Source organism: Anabrus simplex, chromosome 3, assembly GCF_040414725.1.
Source record: "Anabrus simplex isolate iqAnaSimp1 chromosome 3, ASM4041472v1, whole genome shotgun sequence".
Taxonomy (NCBI): domain Eukaryota; kingdom Metazoa; phylum Arthropoda; class Insecta; order Orthoptera; family Tettigoniidae; genus Anabrus; species Anabrus simplex.
This window is the reverse complement of record NC_090267.1, coordinates 347033861-347057206: the sequence shown is the minus strand read 5'-3', so window position 1 is coordinate 347057206 and position 23346 is coordinate 347033861. Positions and strand designations below refer to the sequence as shown.

General features: G+C 39.5%; 1 protein-coding gene across 1 annotated transcript in view; it reads left to right on the top strand.

Moving 5' to 3' along the window:
• Window positions 1-23346, top strand: part of cv-c (crossveinless c) — a 399421-nt gene that overhangs the window by 270366 nt on the left and 105709 nt on the right. Inside the window, exon 2 of the mRNA XM_067144480.2 lies at window positions 14686-14757. Coding sequence (XP_067000581.1) covers window positions 14748-14757 — 10 coding nt within the window. The 5' untranslated portion in view covers window positions 14686-14747. The remainder of the gene's footprint in view (window positions 1-14685; window positions 14758-23346) is intronic.

The following is a 23346-nucleotide window of genomic DNA, read 5'->3' as shown; positions in this document are numbered from 1 at the left end:
CACTTTCACACCAGGCAAATGCTGGGGCTGTACGTTAATTAAGGCCACGGCCGCTTCCTTCCCACTCCTAGCCCTTTCCTGTCCCATCGTCGCCATAAGACCTGTCTGTGTCGGTGCGACGTAAAGCAGCTAGCTAGCAAAAATGCTATTTGAAGAAATAGAAATGCGAGTAAATTTATCCCATGAAAATATAAAGGAAATTTCTAAGATTCGCCAAGCACAGGTATGCCGCCAAACTGAAGGTGAAAATAACGTGTGTTTGTATTCCTCCTTTTAGAATTATATGTACCGGGCGAGTTGGCCATGCGGTTAGGGGCGCACAGCTGTGAGCTTGCATCCGGGAGATAGTGGGTTTGAAGAATCCCACTGTCGGCAGCTCTAAAGATGGATTTCCGTGGTTTCCCTGTTTCACGCCAGAAAAATGGGGGGGCTGTACCTTAATTAAAGCCACAGCCGCATCTTTCCCAATCCTAGGTCTTTCCTATCCCATCGTCGCTGTAAGATCTATCTGTGTCGGTGCGATATAAAGCAAATTGTAAAAAAAAAAAAAGAAAAAAAAGAAAAAATTGTAAGTAACATTATTTCATTTACCCCATATAAAATGTAAATGATACTGGAAATGTGTACGTTTGTTTTATTCTCTTCGACCTATTAACGATTGAGATACTTTCATTTGAGGCGAAAGGTGTCGCACAAAATTGTAAAGTTCATTAAGGTGTCGCCATGGAAAAAGTTTGGCAAGCACTCTTATAAAGTTTTCCCTTCCCTTCGATTCATAAGGCCGGGCTGAGTGGCTCAGGCGGTTAAGGCGCTGGCCTTCTAACCCCAACTTGGCAGGTTCGATCCTGGCTCAGTCCAGTGGTATTTGAAGGTGCTCAAATACGACAGCCCCGTGTCGGTAGATTTACTGGCACGTAAAAAACTCCTGCGGGACTAAATTCCGGCACCTCGGCGTCTCCGAAGACCTTAAAAAGTAGTTAGTGGGACGTAAAACAAATAACATTATTATTATTATCAATTCATATGACCCCACCGTCGAAAACTGTTGCGCACATCTTTGTCCGTTGAGTTCAATTTTACCTTAATCTTTATATCCTCATTCAGAGTAATCTTCCACTTGTTTGTGCCAGCACTGGCCGAGGCGGTAAAGGCGTGCTCGGTTCGCCCGGAAGGACGTGGGTTCGAATCCCCGTCAGGAAGTCGTAAAATTTAAGAAATAAGATTTCCACTTCCGGAGGTGCATATGGCCCTGAGGTTCACTCAGCCTACACCAAAAATGAGTACCAGGGTAATTCCTGGGGGCAAAGGCGGCCGGGCGTAGAGCTAACCACTCTACCCCATCAAGTGCCGAGGTTACGGATAGTGGAAGCCTTTACCTTCCACCCCTCCAAGGGCCTTCATGGCCTGTAGGGAGATGACTTTGCTTTGCTTTGCTTTAGCAATCATTCTCACTACTTCCATGCCTGTTGGTTCTACACTGTGAATAATATATCCTGGGTCTACCCAGTGTTCACTCCCTTGCATTAAAGTCGATCTAAAATTAGAGATGGCCGTGCGTTTAGAGGCACGCGGCTCTGAGCTCCCATTCGGGAGTCAGTGGGTTCAAACCCCACTGCCGGCAGCCCTGAATATGGTTTTCTGTGGTTTCCCATTTTCACACAAGGCAAATGCTAGGGTAGCACCTTAACTAAGGCCACGGCCTCTTCCTTCCCACTCCTAGCCCGTTCCTATCTGATCGTCGCCGTAAGACCTACATGTGTCGGTGCGACGTAAAGCCACTTGTAAAAAAGAGCTCACTTCCTTGTGGAAGTTCACTTCCTTCTTTCAGAACACCGTTCATATTAATCCATCGTATACTTAAGTGCTGAAGTATGCAGTAGTACTCCCTGTCCCTGAGTTGAGCGTGTATTAGGGTGTGTCTTGGTCATATCACAAGCCACACATGGTTCTGTGAAGGAGATTTAATTGCTGCCTGACCTCTGAATGACGCAGACCGCCTGCTGCAGACAGCGCATAAATAATGGCTCCGTTGTGAATGAAAAAAAAAAAAAAAAGAGGAGGAGGAGGAGGAGGCTGCGTGCGACTTTCTCGAAAACAAAATTGGCGCCTTTCCTCCTCACTCTCAACTTCGTTCCCGCCAAACAGAATTTAGTTTCAAGTTCTGCACACAAGAGTGAATATATGATCTTGCTCATGGGAATCTTCTTACAACTAGTGAGCGTGGATTAGCGACTAAGGGGCCACAGTTGAACTTTGAATTACTTCCTCGTTCGTGCAAGGCTTCTCTCCTTTATTCTTTGCTTCAGCATCTCTCGGTCAACTTCTCTTTTGACTCAATGATATTAGATTTCCGAGGGGTAGGGAGACTTCGTGGCCTTTTCTGCTCCTTACCTAATACACAGTTCAGGAGAGAAGCACCATATGAGGAGTATATCATTAATAGAAGTTACAACATTTCAACATTTAGGGCCGGTATTATAATGAGGGTTTAAACTGAAGATTGAGTTAAACTGTAACTGAAGTTTAAACCTATGTTGAGTCTTATAATGGCCGACCTAAGTTAAACTGAAGTGAAGAAGGAAATATACGATCTTGGTAGCAGTGACTTGCGAGAAAACATGACTGTCGATAATGTTTTGCAGTGATTTTCAAGAAAAGATGACTATTGATAATGTTTTGTTTACTTCTTGTAGGTAAAATGGCGGATAAAGCATAAACGTCGTCCTAATTTTACTTGTAAGGAAATAGAATTGCTTGTGCAATTAGTACAGAAATATTTATATAGTCCGCGAAACAGTGGCTTTATGAATTCCTCCGATATCTCCCATTTTAATAAACATACTACGGCAGGCATAAAACCGCAATGCTATTAGTAGCTGACCGAGGGGTTTTACAGCATGATTTCTGAAATAAAAGGAAGTTACTTTATTTTCTAAAATTTTGACATTCAAACAGTTCAAAAAAGTCATTTGTACATTCTTACGTTTTCGTTTCATGTTTTATTCTAGCACCAATTTGCTGAAATAGGGTTATGGCAGTCTGTTTTGTAAGCCTAAACCTATTTAAAAACTATTTTTCATTCCATATATGAAAGTGACGTCCCCTTGCTCGGAAAACTCGTACTGCCCGTGGTCGTTCAATAATTTGAACCACTTCATCATCGCTTAGTATTTCTTCAAACAACTCAAAAATATCTTCGTGATCCATTCGTTCTGCCATGTTGTAAGGTTATGTGTTCTTAAACTTCAGTTTAAACGCTAGATGAGTGGCAGTAAAATTAATCTCTAGTTAAACTTAATCTTAAGTTTTATAACACACGACTAACAGATAAACCGAAGTTTAAACTGAACCAACAGTTTAAACCTGTATTGTAATACCGGCCCTTATTGGTAGAGTGGACACAGGTTTTAACATAAATGGTTTTGCACTTAAAGAAAAATATAATTATTTCATTTCGGTCAATGCAATAATAACATGTGTCATAAAGGAAACTTAAATACATTTACAAAAGAGGTACATGTTTCGGCCCCATTGGGCCTTTTTCAACCTTGAAAATAAAAATATAAAGTTTATAGAACACTCTAAGACACAACACTTACAGTCCTATGAAGGATTAATCTTGAAATATGCCGGGGTGAGTGGTTCAGACGGTTGAAGCGCTGGCCTTCTGACCCCAACTTAGCAGGTTCGATCTTGGCTCAGTCCGCTGGTATTTGAAGGTGCTCAAATACGTCATCCTCGTGTCGGTAGATTTACTGGCACGAAAAGAACTCCTGCGGTGCGTCCGAAAACCGTAAAAGTAGTTAGCGGAACGTAAAGCAGATAACATTATTATTATTATTATTATTATTATTATTATTATTATTATTATTATTATTATTATTATTATTATTAACCTTGACATATTTTATCTTGTCGTATCGTTAAAAAGATAACAAAAAAAACCACCTTGTAGAAGAACATACACAAGCACTCATTCTTGAAGTCTTGATGTAAGAAAATTGTGAATAAGGTTATAGGTATCTATCAGTTTGTAAGATAGCATCAAAAAATAATTCATGTAGAAAAGTCTTGAGAAATTGACAATTAGGAAAAAAAATATGTTCTTAACGCGGGAATAATTTTGCGGCGATTTTCTTTGGATAGTCTGGCAGATTCCTTTTTTCTGCAGAAATTCATTGAAGTCCTCTACTGTGCGTAAAACAGCGTATCATCGGGGAAGAGCTTCGACGCGCTGTATGCCGAAGTCTTACTCTTTATCCAAACGTGCAAAAAGTCAAGGTTATGGCCGCTGGTTGTTACAGAGCCGCAGTTGTGCTGGCCGATCGCTATCTTGACCTTCCCCACCGCCAAGGGACCAACACAGGAAACATCTTAAACATATTTACTCGAAACCATTTTATGGTTTTAAGTAAACCCATCCCTGGTCCTTGCTCCCTCCAGAGCAAACAAGTGAGACAGACTAGCTATCAGCACTCCAGGCAACGTGGGTAGGCGTACCATTACTAGGTAGGCTAGGCGGTGTGGTTTATCTCAAGCCAGTCGAAAGTCTCCTGGCTTAAAACCGGCTCATTCATACATAACCCACTTAACCTTAGAGCTTTAATGTGTATCTGAGGAGTTTCGCGTCTCATACTGTTAGCGACTAAATTCTCGACACACTTGTTTGAAGGCCACTGTTCCTTTTCGGAACTTGGGACATTATGGCCAACAGGTCCATGCGCTTATTACTGTACGTGTTGGCATGTGTTGTGTGCATTGTCACTTTACTAGAACTGAGACAGCCTGTGTGTTATGTGCCATCCCCTGGCGTTGAAGTGGAAAACAACGTCAAATATCTCCCAGAGTGATTGAGAGTCGGTTTTGAATCAATCAATCAATCAATCAATCAGTCGCGAATGAATGAATGAATGAATGAATGAATGAATGAATGAATGAATGAATGAATGATCTGCATTTAGGGACAGTCACTCAGGTGGCAAAGTTTCTATCGATTGTTTACCTAGCCTTTTCTTAAACGTTTTTAAGAATCTTGGAAACTTCTCGAACATTTCCCTTGATAAATTATTCTATTCCCTTATTCCTTGTCCTCTGTAATTCCAATTTTCCTACTTATAAAAGCTCCGCTCAAGAGTATTCGTCTACTAATGTCATTCCATGCCATCTGACAGCTCAGAACATAACACTCGAGCATTTCGTCTTTTCACTCCCGAGTCTTTCCAGCCCGAAATTTGCAACATTTTCGTAACATTGCTCCTTTGTCTAAATCACCCAGAAAAATCTTGCGGCTTTCCTTTGGACCCACCGAACTAGATAGCTGCAGTCGCTCAAGTGCGGTCAGTATCCAGAATTCGGGAGGTAGTGGGTTCGAACCCCACTATCGGCAGCCCTGAAGATGGTTTTCCGTGGTTTCCCATTTTCACACCAGGCAGATGCTGGGGCTGTACCTTAATTAAGGTCACGGCTGCTTCCTTACCACTCCTAACCCATTCCTGCCCCATCGTCGCCTTAAGACCTATCTGTGTCGGTGCGACGTAAAGCAACTTGTAACAGTCCTCTGGACCTTTTCCAGTTCTCGTATCAAATAGTCCTGCTGTGGGTTCCGTGCTCATCGCTTGAGGGATATTGATGGAACTACCACGACAATTCTTGTTATCGTTTCGGCCAGCTATGAATCACGTTAATCCAAATGTTTTTTTTCTTTTCCTCTGCATGATAATGTATGTATGTATGTATGTATGTATGTATGTATGTATGTATGTATGTATGTATGTATGTATGTATGTTTCAGAATTGCTTGTTTTAAAGAACCGAGCGAGGTGGAAGTGCGGTTAGGGTCGCAGAGCTTTCGGGAGATACTGGGTTTGAATCTCACTGTCAGCAGCCCTGAAGATGCTTTTTCGTGGTTTCCCATTTTTACAGCAGGCAAATCCTGGGACTGTACCATTCTAGCCCAATAAAGTTTCATTCGTTCTCGATGTTGTTCCTTCCTTCCTTCCTTCCTTCCTTCCTTCCTTCCTTCCTTCCTTCCTTCCTTCCTTTAGTCCACGTCTTACCTGTAATAGCTATGGAAACTATGGGTTTTTTTGAGTTTCATCTTAAGGCTATTACGCTCCCGGATATCGTCACACGTTATTATTATTATTATTATTATTATTATTATTATTATTATTATTATTATTATTATTATTATTATTATTATTATTATTATTATTATTTCAATTCTCAGACTGAGTCAGGAGCACACCCGCAAACTTGGACTCGGAAGGCTATTGGTCTACATCTGAGCCAGTCAACCTGGTAAAACAGAAGACAGAGAACAACGTTAATATTCATTCTACTCACTCGCTGGGTGATCTCTGTGTGAACAAAAATACAGTAAGTTTACGTCCTAATCTTTCCTTGTCATTTGTCTTTCTTAATATTCTTAATTTTTAATTTCTTAATTACAGAAATCGTCGTCTGAAGTTCACGACTTCGGGCTTATCCATCTCGAAAATTATTATAATTTGTAAAATCGCTGTAGAATTGAGCAAGGAATATATCCTTAAAAATATGCACGTTAAGTTACGACCATTTTGTATGTTTTAGAATTGGTCGTTTTAAAAAACCGAGTGTGTTCGCTGTGCGGTTAGGGTCGCGTAGCTGTGAGCTTGCATTCGGAAGATATTGGGTTCGAATCTCACTGTCGGCAACCCGGAAGATGTATTTTTTATGGTTTCCCGTTCTCACACATTTGACACATGAAAACAATTCTTGAACATATCCTTCAAATAGTTACCAATAAAGTTTCTGTGTAAAAATCCCTACACTTTTAGGAAAAAAGGAAATTAGATCACGGATTCCAAATGGAATATGATTAATAAGGAATTCACAGAAAACATGAAAATTAGTGATTCCAATTGAAATCATAGACCTGGAGAGGGTTAAATAAGACCACGGCCGCTTCGTTCCGAATCCTAGCTTTTTCCTTCTATTGCGTCGCCAAAAACATTCAGTATGTTAGTGTGACGTTAAACCACCACCAAAAATAAACAAACAAGTAGATTGTTTTAAAGAATTGCAAACCTTCGAGAGAGTGTCACCAGCTAAAGATCTGCTATGTGCTTTTATTTTCATCTTATTTTTCATTGCACATAGATCCCGAAGAGTAGTACGGCTCCATGGCTAAATGGTTAGCGTGCTGGCCTTTGGTCACAGGGGTCCCGGGTTCGATTCCCGGCAGGGTCGGGAATTTTAACCACAATTGGTTAATTTCGCTGACACAGGGGCTGGGTGTATGTATTGTCTTCATCATTTCATCGTCATCACGACGCGCAGGTCGCCTACGGGAGTCAAATCAAGAAAAGACCTGTATCTGGCGAGCCGTACTTGTCCTTTGACACTCCCGGCACTAAAAGCCATACGCCTTTTCATTTTTTTCCCGAAGAGTAATTGTTGTTTTATACATACATGCATACATACATACATACATACATACATACATACATACATACATACATAGGCCTACATACATACATACATACATACATACATACATACATACATACATACATCATTATAGACCGTTATGCCTTTCAGCGTTCAGTCTGCAAGCCTCTGTGAATTTACTAAATGTCGCCACAATCCTCTATTTGCAGCTAGTGTTGTCGCCTCATTTAATTCTTGTTACATGTAATAACTAATTCTAATACGTTTACTCACATACTAGGTAAACATCATAATTTATAACTTTCATTTCCGTGTTGACGTTTAACTTGTGAAATAGGAATCAATTGATTCCTATTGTACTAGACTACGTAAATACCAGTTTAAGTCGTGGTTGATTTCATTTATCCTTTCCCCCAAATAAGCTGATAAAACTTGAGTGGAAAGCGGGGTAGACTGAAAGTGCATTTTGGACCAAGCAAAAACGGAGCCCTAGCAATAACATTAAAATGCTGTGTTATTGAAGTTGCTGTACAGTGAAATTACGCTTCCAGATTAATACCACGCAGTATGGTCTGGAATAATTTCTACTTCTAATTCTCTCTCTCTTGTAACAGCTGTACACCTGACCTTTATTGTTGTCTGTGTCAGCAGTAATTGCGATCATTGAAGTGTTTAATAATACCATGTGGTCCCCGGTAATTAGTCCTGGCCATGGGGCGTATTCCGAAAGGAGATAACTTGGTTAAATACGAATATCTCACCTGGGCTGATCAGAAAGAGTTGAGATCGGGCACAGCATTATCCGTGATAGGCTACACAATCACTAAACACCGAAAGCTAAAGAAATAATGCCCATTTTTTAAATTAACTTGTTCGTTAACAAACCCATGACAGAAGTTTTAATGCACAATAAATACGATTTATTTGCTCTGTTCTAGGGTGTATTGAAAAATACTGAAGCATAGTTTAGTGGATTATAACCTCATGAGGTGAGTTTTTCTGTCATATATGGTTGAAAATGCTAGACAGATATTTGATTGATTAATTACATTATTAAACATACAAATAGCTATGTAATCATCGCAGTTTTATTAACATTTTTGTTCTTACCTTTGCTGTAAATCCTGGCCATATTTCATAGCCGGTATCAACTCTTACGTTGCTTTTGTTGATCCTGAATTTCACATTTGATACTTGTTCGAGTCTCGACTCCATCACGTTCACTCTCTCGTCAGCAGTACACGATACCACTGAAAAATCTGTTAGTCGCCATTATTCTGCCCTGGGTAAAGTAAATAGACCTATGCAATGACGGAGTAGGTATGTTAATTTCATTTCCTGTGTTAGTGGAACACACAAAGAATATAACATGGTTCTTTCGAGACAATATAAAGAGTAGCGAGAGCATTTTGAGCGCGCTTAGGGTATAATACTCTGTTCAGTCACCCTGCCTACATTTCACATTCGCGGTTCTTACATGGCTAGTTCTATGCGAATATAAGAAACTTGTTGCAGTATACTCTGTGTATGGCGTCAGTTCCACGTCAATTTGAGACTAAAAACTTTTGAATGACCTGTGTTCATGTGTGTGTTACAAGAGTGGAAAGCGAAAAGGTTCGTTTTAACATCCTTTCAACTACTACTGGTCTGAAAATGTACCGCAGTACCGACATTTTCGTCCGAAATGGAGTTCTGTTCAAGTACCAATTGAGTTACTAACACGAGTGTTTTAAATTTCAAACAGTCTTAAATGTCAGCCGACTGTGTCGGAATTCAATCTCACATTCTTGAACACATAAAGCGAACATCTGATGAGCTGCTCTACACAGCCACCTGATGAAAGGAGAGGACATAAGAGACAAGATGAGTGGCTCAGACGGTAGAGCGCCTAAGTTGGCGGGTTCGATCCCGGCTCAGCCCTTTAGTATTAAGGTTCTAAAATACAACCACTTCATCTCGGTAGATTTTCTGGCACGTAAGAGAACTGGGATGAATTTCCGGCACCTGAAAGTCTCCAGAAACAGTAAAAGCAGTTAGAGGGGACATATGGAGAACCCTGTTAACTTTACTTACAAATTTTAAAAAATGTGGCTCGGGGTATATTAGAGGGCATTTACCTGGCTCCCATAATTGTTGAAATTAGGATTCAGTTATCAGATTTCGCGCACAGCAGTACAAGAACTCTACACCAACCCGTAATAAGTAAGCCTGCTCATTCCTGTTAAATCAAGCCTTCCAAACGCACTCCTGGTCATGGATGTTTTTACTGTGAATCTCTCGTTTTTCGATCGATGTCAAAGGACTATATTTAATTCCTTTCATCCGTCTCCGGATTGTCTGTGGTGTCCGATGACTTACATGTTTAACCACGCAAAACAATAAACATAATCAATCATCGTCATCGAATTATCGTAGGTAGGTAATTTTTGGTGGTTGGTACAGAACTCTGTGCATTCTTTCCTAATTGTATTTTTTTTTAACTGGTTGATGTCAGCAAAGGTTAGTATGTATCGTCTGACTCAAGAAGGAGTCAAACTGTCTGGTAATCGGACAGCTACATGTGAAATAGCACGTGCTTCTTGGATGACGACCCCTCAGCTAACAAAAGGGCAGATGGCAATATGTTTCGTCAAGCAGCTGCCTCCGTTCTTGTACAGATCGTATGTCATGTAGCTGCTGTCAAGTCCGACAGTGTTGGATAATAAATATTTTATGAGAGGGTTACCGAATCAATTGACTGGAAGTGTGAGGTGCAAATAAACCTCCATTATCCCCTGCTGTCGTGATATGTACTTGAAACGAGCGTAATTGGATGTATACCATACATACTATCCCAATATACATCCTGAAAAGGCCTTGGTTAGTGGGGGTTGGTGGTCAGGAAGGGCTTATCTCTCTCTGCTTGTCTTTTCCTTATGATACAAACCTCTCGTTTCTGCCTTTCTGGAACCTGTTGTATATGCCGGGCTGAGTGGCTCAGACGGTTGAGTCGCTGGCCTTCTGACCCCAACTTGGCAGGTTCGATCCTGGCTCAGTCCGGTGGTATTTGAAGGTGCTCAAATACGTCAGCCTCGTGTCGGTAGATTTACTGGCACGTAAAAGAACTCCTGCGGGACTAAATTCCGTCCCCGAAAACCGTAAAAGAGTAGTTAGTGGGACGTTAAGCAAATATTATTATTATTATTATTATTATTATTATTATTATTATTATTATTATTATTATTATTATGAAACCTGTTATAAAGTCTGCATCATTCTTTGAAATGTAAGGTCTTTAAAAAAACGTATGAGTCTAATAGTAGGTGACCGCAAGGATCTAGAATATTACAACATATACACTGACTTGCCCAAACGTCATGGAATGACAGTATTTGAAGGTAACAGTTAGTGACGCCACCGTACCGTGACGTCCTGGAAGTACCCAGACCTGTATCAGATGTGATCTGTCATCTCGACAGTGAGTGTGAACACCATCTGTGTTGGTCGTGGCAGGTTGACGTGAATTATTGTGTTTCGAATGGGTCATGGTAGTGTGGACCAGGTGAATGGAACATTCCATTGTGGAAACTGTGCGGACATTATTTTAACATTCCTTGATCGACGGTGTCACGGAATATCGTGAATACCTCATGAAAGACATAACCACCCTCAGTGAAAAGCACACTGGCCAAGCACGGATGCTTAATGGTCGCGATTAACGGCGCCTGACTAGAATTGTCTGTGGTAACATACAAGCCACAGTAGCTCAAATATCCTCCCATTCAATGTAGGAGGTACCAGACGCATATCCAGCAAGTCAGTGCAGCGTTGTTTAACGGCAGTGAGATACGGGAGCAGAAGACCTACCAGAGTGTCACAACACGGGACACAGCGGCTCACCTGGGTGCTAACTGACGTTGCTAATTGGAACCTGCGGTACTGGCGAAGTGTAGCTTTGTCCCATGTCACTGTTCCAATTGGTACGGTTCGGGTATGGCGCAGGCCCCATGAGGTCATGGAGCCCAGTTGTCAACAAGGCACCATTCAGGCTGATGGTAGCTCCGTAATGATGTGGGGTGTGTTCACGTGGCATGGGCTGAATTCGCATATCTACCTGAATAGGTCGTTGACCAGTGACTGCTACGTTGAACTTCTTAGTGGCTACTTGCAGCCCTTCACGCACTCCACATCCCCCTACAAAGATGAGATATTCCAGCGGTATAACGCACCATGCCCAAGTTTTTCGGAACTGGCTCGAGGAGCGTTCTGGAGAGTTTCAAGGACTGCTGTAACCCCCTCGCTCGCCTGATATGATCCCCGTCGAGCATTTATGGAACGTGGTGGTGTAGTCCATTCACATCAAAGGCCCTGCACCTACAAATGGCTGGACGCTTTGGGTAGCTATCAAAATGGCATGGGTCAGAATCTCTCCACAGGTGTTTCTTCCACTTGTGGAATATATGCTATGACGGGTTGTTGTGCTTGGTCAAACTAGAGATTTTTGGCATGTCACTGTATACTGCTGTACATAACATTACTGTTTTCTTGCTATCTGTGACATAAAGTCCGGCTTCTCCACTAGATGGTCAGCATAGTAACTTTCAGTTCAGAGGGCACCGGGTTCGATTCCCGGCCAGGCCAGAGATTTTAGTCGCATATGTTTAGTTTCTCTGGCTCGATGGCTAGGTGTTTGTGTTCATTTGAATACACATTCTATAACCGGGTGGTATTTGATCAAAGATGCGCAGGCCTACTAGAGCCGAAAGTTTGCGCCCCTGTTCTTCGGCCGAAAATCGAAATCTTGTGTGTAGGTTTCCTGATTTTCACACAATCACTCCAGACAGATTCTGAAATAATGCATTATTTCAAGTTTCAGATCACCTATCTTAATCAACAAATAACTTTCAGTAACTCTCATAAGTTTAAGGAAATTAATAAAAACTGTCACTAGTCATTCAAAAACCAACTTGGCAAGGCCGCTGTCCACAGCATTCCTAGTCTCTGAATGAAGCAGTAGCAGTATTTTAACTTTATCTGCGTTTTGCTTAGAGTTTTAAGTTTCACTCTATGCGAAACTTTCAGCTGGGAAGGCAGAAACTTGGAAGGATTCCCTCAAATTCCAGATTGAACTCTGGCAGCATACAAATTTATTTTTTATGAAAGAGTTTCCTAGTTTATATTCAGCTTTTCTAAATGCTAGGACATTTCTTCCATAAAAACAAACATACTGTGAATATTGCTGTTTTGCAACATGTGGAGGCAAAGGAAAACAGCTGAAGTTTCCTCGAAAAGCAAAATTGTTTTTTTAACGTTCTCCCCTGCTCTTGAGATCTCGCTGAGTTGAAAGAGAAGCTACCGAGAAATTTCTGTACGTAGCACGCACGTAGTGTGATCACCAGAAAATATTAGACGCGCCGTAAAAACTGTGAAGATAAACACGGTACTAGTTTGTTAGTTGATTTACACAACGCGTAAGTCGCACAGTTTCTGAGAACTTCATACGCTTCTAGCGACAGACTGTCTCTACAGAGCAGAGCGCCTTCAGACAGTGTTCAGTTCAGTGTCTTTCAGGTAACCACTCCGCGTTTTCGTGAGGGTAAGCTTGATGATGCTTGATGTTTTAAGGGGCCTAACATCGAAGGTCATCGGCCCCTAGGGTAAGCTTAGTTCCATAAACCCTCTTTTTGTAGGTTATGGTTGTTATTGTTTCTTGTCCGGGTTAAAACGTTATCTGTAGGATTCGGATTTTTATGAAGTCACATTTATATTCCGCACTTTCTTCTTCTTATATACATTTATAGCTTTTGTGAACACGATAACATGATTTTTATTTGTCGTACAAAATACATATTTTATCATTAAATATTTAAACAATGCTATAAAAGCTTATTTTGATATTTTTATCCGTTCTCCAAGTATTTGTTTTGCGTAGATAATGCAGAGTGATTTTGTTTGAAATTAGTTATTTCGGATTTTCTTTCCTTAAAATGATTTTATGGTTAAATGAAATTTGAAGGTAACTGGCTCAACTAGCAGTAAATTGTCAAAATAGAGAGAACGACAGAATGTCAGGAATGTGGCCCATTCGCCGCTCGTTGACCTCGCCTACACTCCCTTCATCTTTTCTAAACATTTCCTGTAAAGTGGTTCCAACCCCGCTGTTCCCAGACAGTAATTCTGAGTAATTGGTCACTGTGTTATTCTAAAAGCATTAGCTGTACAGAGGACAAGAGTTGGACATGTTTTTTCTCCCTCAGGATCTTTTCGTCTTTTCTACAGCGAAGTGTGAATTCAGTGTTATACGTAGTCTTGTTTTCACGAGAAAAAAAAATTATTCAGTTTATTCTATATTTTATAGTGTGAGGTGTCTGCTGTGGCCGGTAGGAGTTAATATTCACCAAACTCTTTTTTGTGGAATGATGAAGTCTCTTCTAACGAATGTTTGAATAATATTTTATTTCTTTTGCGTCATATTTCCAAGTTTGTGTCACATGTCAGTGTCTTATAGAGCGCACGTGGATGAATACTTCCAGAGTTATTAGTTAGTTGAAATATAAGTCCTACTTATACTTTTTGAATTACGAAGTGGTGGACATCATCAATATTTTCGTCAAATAAGAGAAGGAAGTACATTGTATGAAGAAAATAAATACATTGAAAGATGTAAAAAAAGAAATACCCATAAATGTGTACCCCCTTACAGTGTTTGTCGGAATTATCGTATAATAATAATAATAATAATAATAATAATAATAATAATAATAATAATATCATTCACTTACGATCATGCTCTTCGCTAGATTAAATCCGGTTCCGTGGTTAACTAGTTAGCATGCTGGCCTATGGGCCAAGGGGCCCCAAGTTCGATTACCGGGCTGGTCGGGTTTCTTTGTCTTTATTGGTTATTTCCTCTGGCTCGGGGACTGGATGTCTGTGCCGTCCTCAAAATTGGATTTCATCCTGGTTAGGGCCCCATCCTCACAGACGCGCAGGTCACCATGGGAGTCAACTCGAAAGACTCGCAGCAGGGCTCCCCGGAGTCCATCATCTTCATTATTATTATTATTATTATTATTATTATTATTATTATTATTATTATTATCGTTAGAGTAAACATTGTTCCTTACATGGCCTAAACTCTTCCAATTGTATATACAGAAGATCAGTTGCCTGTGGTTATCATCTCATGTTTTCTGTGCTAGAAACCAAGTAGAACTGAAAAATGTTGATATCGCCATATATCGGGCACTGACGATGTCCTTTGTTTTGTTTCAGAAATCGAAGCTGCCGAGGCGTGCAAGTGGCTGAGGGCTGCCGGCTTCCCGCAATATGCACAGATGTACGAAGGTAAGTAAAATTTTCCAACTTATTGTTATAGAAAAGTAAAACAATATTAGTGAGCCTGTGCGATTTAAAGTCTCTCTTCAACGAGATCCCATAAGCTTACGACTGCATCAAATTCAAACCTCGTAAATCCGGACGGAAAAGGTTTTTATGATGTGTGTGACGTAAAGCCAACTGTTAAAAAAAATTCGATCTTTTACACGGTAATTTTGTCATTATTTACAACTTCAGAGGCTGCCTAGACAAGGCTGTAAAGGCGTTCTCGATTCATTCGAAAGGACGTGGGTTCCATTTTTCATCAAAACATCGTGCGTAGAATACAGCTTTTTATAATAATGGAACGCCACAAAAATGTAGGCCCTGGACATCTGGACTCAAGAGAGGAGGAATCAGAAAAGTAAAAGGATGAAGAACTATTGGGAGTCAAGAAAAGGATTAAGATGAATGCACAGGGTTACTTTTCGTTGTCCTTAGACGGCCAAAATCGAAGAAAAAAAAATAATAGTTTACGTCCCACTCACTACTTTTACGGTTTTCGGCGACGCCGAGGTGCCTAAATTTTGTACTGCAGGAGTTTTTTACGTGCCAGTAAATCTACCGACACGGGGCTAACGTATTTGAGCACCTTGAATTACCACCGGACTGATCCAGGATCGAACCTGACAACATGGACTCTGAAAGCCAGCGCCTTAACCTTCTGAGCAACTCAGCCCGGCTGTACAGGAAGACTAACAAGAAAAAATAGTATAGTTTTAGGCGAGGCAAGGCATGTTTACAATCCGGATGAAGCGGCGAATGAAGTGAGAAAAAGCATAGCAAAAAAAAAAAAAAAAAAGTGCAAGGGAAACAGAGTATGATTTCAGCAATTTACACCGAGGAGGTAGGCCAGCTCTTCAGTCGAGGCTCAGTGCAAATGTAACTCCGTGCGAATGTCACCATCCTACTTCTGACTTACCAAGTACTGTTAGATAGAGTGAAGGGCTCCGTCCAAGTGTCACTCCGTGCAAGTGTTCCAGCCCCGGGACATTAGAGATGGACGCACTGACAGTGTGTCTCTTCCAAAAGTGTGGCAGAAGGTGGTAAACATGGGGAAAGAATGCACTGAAGCAATGTAACTCTATTTAATCTACCAATAAAGCTAGGTACAAATTATAGCAGTACTGGCATTACTTTCATTGAACTTACGCTATTTCAGTCACACACATTAAAACAAACCTCAGCAATATTTACTAGACAGTCTCTACACACGTTAAAAATCGGTACTTATTTTCCAACCCCTTAAGAGTAACTGGAAACTAAGGCTAGAGCAGGATTATTTTTACTAATAATATGCTATTTATTTGTATCACATTGCTACCAAGTCCGTTAATATGGCTATTACGGCGAGTTGATAAATTCATAATTTATACTCACAGAATGCAAATGTTATGAAATGCAAACCTAAGCGTGTTGTTCATGAATGAGTCAGTGCACGAATTCATAGACTTAAATGGATATTTGCTTCATTATACTGTAGAGGCCTCTGTATGATTCAGACAGAACCATAACAAACAAAAAACTTGGCTGAATCAGTGAATGGCGCCTCAGCCTCCCTCGGAATACCCGACAACTTCTGGTCGTGGTGAACCCGATGTCTCATCCTTCCAGACACTGCGGACTGACTCATTCGATGACACACAGAGCACCTGAAGGCAGTCTATGTGGTAGGCCTTCTTGTCATTAGATTGACATCAGACTTCCGCAAAGAACAAACAAGTAGAAGATACTAGATGAAGAAGAGAGCCACACACGAAGAGCTGATGTTACAATCAAGACAGCAGTAAATATTAAGAACACACTGTACTGTTCTGTAGCTGGGATATTGAGACAAATGTGGTCAGTCACAGACCACGCGAGGACTCGGAAGCCGAAGAGAAGTGTCGTGAAAATAAGTCACTTATTCAACACCCGTTAAATTGGTACCGTACTACTACTGTATCCGGCTCCATGGCTAAATGGTTAACATGCTGGCCTTTGGTTACAGGGGTCCCCGGGTTCGATTCCCGGCAGCGTCGGGAATTGTAACTGTTACGGGGTTACCCGTGGAGCAGAAAGAGGTTAAAGAAGGTGCCGGGGTGAATGGGTCTAACTACAATGTCAAGAATTGAATTAAAACTTTAACAAAGGTTATATTTCTTTAGAATTTCAAAATTAACAATTTTTCACTGAATGAACATAACAATGAAACATCAGGTACAATGATAATTTCAAAAACTGGAAAATTCAAGATTCAGACCTTAACAATTCTGGGCTACAAGCCCCTAAGTTACAAATTTACAATTGAAAGTGGCATTATTTAGTTAAGGGCAGAAATCCCCTAATCCAAGAGTACTTGCTCCCTAAATTACAATATCTAGCCTTCCAGAGGCACTCTTTACCATTACAAAACTTTGAAAAGAGCTTACAAGCTCTGTTTCTTCCAGCCTACTCAAGGCAACATCAAAAACTTACAATCTCTGGCCTCTCAAGGCACAAGTTACAAATTGAAAATAATTTTATACAGGGGTATCTAGAACCTAACCTACAGGGCCTTTGCGGAAAAGAACAGGTTAAATAAACGGCTCGAACACAAACTGAATGTAGGCGTACACTGCGCTCCGAGATAATGAAAAAATTAAAATCTTACGGGGCTCTCGGCCGATGAAACAGGGGCTACTCCCAAACTACTGAGGTGGCTCGCATAGACATTACTTTAACACATTACAGGAGAACACAGTTACGAAAACGTAGTCACCTCAAACCAAGATGAAGGGGAGCTCGAGAGGGTAACTCAATCTCTATCCCTGATATACAGTTAAAGACCTTATGAAGTTTTACATTAGCCGAAATAAAATTTACATTTTAGAAAAGTAGGTTACATAGTTAAAGATTCGGACTTTCCCCTCAGGTAAAGTTGCGGAGACAGCAAGAAAGATAGAATTTTATGTGTCCATTACCTTATAGATGTTCTGCTGACCGAAGAAAGAGGCCTTAACACACGCACTTATAAAGACGGTGATCAACTGACAATGAAACATGAAAAGCCGCAGCTTCAGAGAAGGTTCGAGAGAATTCAAGACTAAACCGGCCATACCCTTTCAATTTTATTGGTTAAATTCAAAAGATACACTCGAAATCGAACAAGAACCCTATGATATGTTGAAAATTAGTTACAGAAATTTTTGATTGGCTAGATTCAAAACTGGCGGAAAGAAAAGGAAGTGTTGCCAACCCAAAAATAAATGAACACAGATTCAGTTATGGAAAACCTAGGAATACGAAACTACTTTAATTTATAAGTTCTTCCACCTTGCACCAGATTGCATGATCAGAGTTTTTGGTAGTGACATCTGTGGAAAAATGTCCAAACTTCTTGATGTACCGGTGTAGCAAACAAAACAAGGAGAAATTCAATCAGTTTAGAAAACTTCACAATAACACAATTCCTCAATATTTTAGTGGTGACATCTTCCAACATTATGTGGTATCACTTTCACCTTTTGACCGATAGAGTAGTTCATTAAGGCGCTTATTTTGAATGAGGTGTACCATCCGGTACAATAACCATCATTAGTTATTTCCGCTGTCACGGGGACTGGGTGTATGTGTCATCTTCATCATCATTTTAACCACATCACGACGCACAGGTCGCCTACGGGCGTCAAATAAAAAGAAATGCACCTGGCGAGCCGAACATGTCCTCGGACACTCCCGGCACTAAAAGCCATACGCCATTTCACTTTTTTTTTACTACTGTGGCTACTCCGACCATTACTCTTATACCTTCATATCTTCCACACAATAGAAATAACATTTGTTTGAGCGCCAGTTGCTTTTTTAAGAAAAACAACAAAATTCGGTAGAGCATACCTCTTATATCAATTATCTCAAGGCGTGAGGTGATAAACTCACATATCTGGCAATATACAGGGATATGGATGAGGACAATATTAAATTACTGTTGCATTTCCACAATTGAGGATTGTACATGGAACTGGAATCACTTATTATAATTAAAAATAAAACTGAGTTTATGACTAAATTTACGTCACAATGAACAATCATTTACGTCTTTTAATTTAACAAAAGAAATATATTGTGAGATTTGCGGTACAAAGAAAAGGAAAATTTAATCTAAACAAAAAAAGCTATTGGCATGAACTTGAAGTAAGATGTGATATCGCCGCTGATTACACTCTTCTTCATGTTATGAATGCATAACATGTCAGATGCTTTAATTACCTGTTGTCTGCATACACCGCTGTTGAACTTGAAATTCTTGGGAAAACCTGTGAGCTGAAGTCGGGAGCCGTCTGTTGTAATCTTCTTATATAACAAGGAGTTGGCCTACATACCATGTACGCGTGTAGGGAGCTCCAATGTAATTACGTCCACTCAATATATTTTAAATAATTGGAAAATATTATTGAAACATCTTGTGAAGTCCATCCTCACAAGAAGATGATGTTTCTTTATCAGCATAGTACCCGTCTCAGCTCGGATACAAGCACCACTTGTAGACTTCCTCGATGATTACCTCTTCAAACACAACTCTTAGCTCTGACCATCACACTAAGACCACTTCTTCCATTTGATACCTCTGACTGTAACATATGATCTGCACGATATCAACTGCTTATGAACTGAGTAAGAACAGAATACCTCTCCCCACCGTCGCCTTGACTTTATATCACCTCGCGATGACGACTCATCTCCCCACTCACTGTTCATCCCTTCCACTTCCACATACAGTAGCTGGCGAATACTGACACTTGGTCGCAATCACGTGTCCACGCACTGATGTCATCAGTCATGTGTCGTCTAAGCGTACCCAAGCGGTCCAAGAATGACTATACCGAATGCGTCACCGGGAAATCTCCTTGTACACAACATTCCCAGATAAACATAGCCTCGATTGCAAAATGCTATGCCAGCTCATCTAGCCAAAGTTACAAGCCACAGCATGACAATATGAAACCAACAAATCTCACTTACTACAATACAGAATAATTACAAACATATTCACTTAACCTATGATGAAATACAATAATATACGTGATACCTAATTATTACAGTCTAAATGATGAGAAACAGAATATATAAAATCTAATGAATCGGGTTAATAATAATAATAATAATAATAATAATAATAATAATAATAATAATGATAATAATAATAATAAATAATGAATGGAATCTGTAACCCTGTTGTACGGTTACAGAACGCCTCCCTCATGAAATAATCGATTAAATGAATCGATTGATTCATGAAATATCTACACAATCACCTGAAATCGAGTACACCATAGATACATGTATAAAAATGCCCTTTACAAATTTGGGTACATAGTATCATCCATCTGGATGTTCGTTGTTACACATATAAAACATTTATCAATTATCATTTTCACTTTGATTATACAGTATTATTTACATACAGATTACATTTCTTTCTCACTTCTGTCGTTTCAAACGTTCATTGAGTGTTCAAAAGTAGTTCTCGAAGACATTCCATTATATACACTTTCTCCAAGCACTGGAGTTTATTGCACTGCCGTGCCTCACTTATTATCACAACACACGCTAATTTCACTGAAGTCCTGTTCGCAATGCCAGCTTCATAAAACATGGTGAATTAACATAATAATGAAAATTAATCAACAAACTCACATGATATATTTCTTAAGATTTCTTATATTGTATGTGCCTACGATATTTCCTTCCTTGTCTTCTAATGAATAAGCACATTTCCCAATCCGTTTCACTACGGTGAAGTATCCCTGATATAACAAGAAAAACTTATAAAATTGACCAGCTTCTGCTGATGACGGAAGTGGCACTCTGAGTAAAACCTTGTCACCAAACTCAAATTCATCCAATTTAGTCTTACAAAAATTATCATGCACAATCTTACCGTGTTATCCTTCTTAGGTATAATAACAAGTGGATTTAAATTAGGACTACATGATGGTTCAATTATATTATAATCTAGCATAATGTCAATCTGCTCTTCAACAGCGCTAGCGTATTTTAACGGAATGGGATATTTCGGTCCTACAAAAGTTGAGTTATCAATAACATTAAATTTGTGTTCGTAAAGATGTGTTCTACCAGGCCGATCGCTAAAAACATCACTATGTGATATCAATAATTCACACAATTCGTCCTTCTGACTTTCCGCTAAATTACATTTCTCCACTGTCTCATACAATTCATCTCTAGAATCTCTCTGTATAGACACATGGCAGACATCAATATTTTTCCTCATATTAGGAATTTCACAAGATCCTTCCGTACTAGAACACACTTTATTCGCACTAATTTCTGACAAAACATCATATGGTAAACTGACTTCCCTGCTACTCTTTCCCCAAATAAGATTGACATTACACAGATCAAAATTTAATTTAGCCTTGTGACACGTTAACCAGTCGGTACCTAAAATAACGGCATAAACTAAATTAGGCACTACTAAGCATGGTTGGAAAATACATTCTCCACTTATGCTAATGGGGACAGCTATTTGTTTATTCACTCTATGAGACTTGTTCCCAACAGCTGTTACGATGAACGTATTCCTCACTGGAATTTCCGCTACCTCATACTTCTCTCTCAAAACTTCCTCATACAGCTTGGAATTTACACATGACTTCTCACTACCAGAGTCCAACAAAATCTTAACTTTTCTGCCCCATATCAGCAGTTCAATCGTCGGTGTAAGAGTAACACTACTTAAATTATCCTCATTACATAATATAAGATCACTTAACAAATCTTGCCTTATATCTAAATTTAAATTACACTTATAAAATTTATTGTCTACGATTAAGTCGTCACTTAAAATATTTGAATTATTGCTACTTAGGTCACAATCATGTTCACTTACAACTATAGGCTGGTCGACATTAACATACTTATCTACCTTATACGTGAACTCACCATTTACGGACTGTCTCAGTGACCTGTTTATACAGTCCGTTGCTCGTTTAAAGTACTTGGTTCGGTTACGACTTGTTGGTTACACACCTCAGTCGGCCTCCCCTGTTGCCTATTTCCTCTAGCGTCATTATTATTATTATTATTATGGCCTGTATTCTCCCGCCTCCCAGCTTCTGGTTGATTACCATAATCACGCCTCCCAGTCCTGAAATTTTCCGAACTATTTTGATAATTTCTCTCCCTGTGGAAATTATTATTAGGTCTCTCCTGATATTCTCTTCTGTAGTTACGATTATTCATAGTCCTGTCCTGATTATTAGATTGGTTACCACTTCCTTCTACATTCCTATTTAGTGTCCTATTATTATTCAAGCTACTACCTAAAGCATCAAAACTTTCCAACAAAATCTCCATTTCCTTAATAGTCTCCACTCTTTGCATACAAACAGCTTCTCTTATTCTATCGGGATAGTGCTTAGCCATAAGTCTAACTATGTCAGCCTCAGGTCCAATACATTCTAAATTTCTCCACACCAAAACATGAGCCAAAAAGTATTCAGTCATTCTAACACCCTCGTTAGAATTATACCTGCCAAACATTACTCTCTCTCTCTCTCTACTCTGAACACCTTCACTCCAAAATTTAGCTATGAATTTTTCTTTAAATTCAGTTAGACTAGACATCGAGCTTTTATATACTTGAAACCAAGACTTAGTCTCTCCTACGAAAGCATTAGATAAGATCTCCAATACAGTTTCCCAGCTAATAATATTGTCTCTTAATTGAACAGCAAATTTCTTCTCTACTACTCTCATAAATTCCATCGGGTTAAATTCTTTCCCAGAAAACTTAGGTAAATCATGATCTCTAGTGATTAAACCATTATTTACAATTATCTCACGTACATTCTTACTATTACGCACTTCTTGCTGGAGTACTCTCTGGCAACTCAGAAATTTTTCTTCCACTGTTTCCTCAGTCTTTTCTTGAATTTTTCTTAATTCCTCCAACTTTTTTTCCGATTCTCTCACCTTCTGTGATAATGATTTCTGCTCACTCCCTAGATCACCTACTTCTCCAAGTTTTCTTTCCACCTGTTCTACCCTACTAATACATTTCCTAGTTTCTTGCCCCACTGTATTGGTTATCTTTTCAAACCTTTCTTCTACTAACTCATTGATTTCTCCTTTATTGGACTCGATCTTGGCGCCTAATTCATCAATCTGTTTGATGCATGTCTCACTAATTTGTTCTATTTCCGCATGGAGATTGCTCCGACCCAATTCCATCTCAGCTCTGATATCACTACACTCCTTATTTACTTTACTTTCTAAATTATTAATTTGCTTACTTATTTCTAACACCTTATGATCTATCTTATTACTAACATCATCAATCTTCTTATTAATACTATTTATGGCATTACTCTGAGCTTCAATTTTTTTACTAATAATATTATTCTGAGATTCAATTTTCTCACTCATAATATTATTCTGAAATTCAATTTTCTCACTCATAATATTATTCTGAGATTCAATTTTCTCACTAATGACCGTTTCAATTTTCTCACTCATAATATTATTCTGAGATTCAATTTTCTCACTAATGATATTATTCTGCTCAGTCATTTTGGA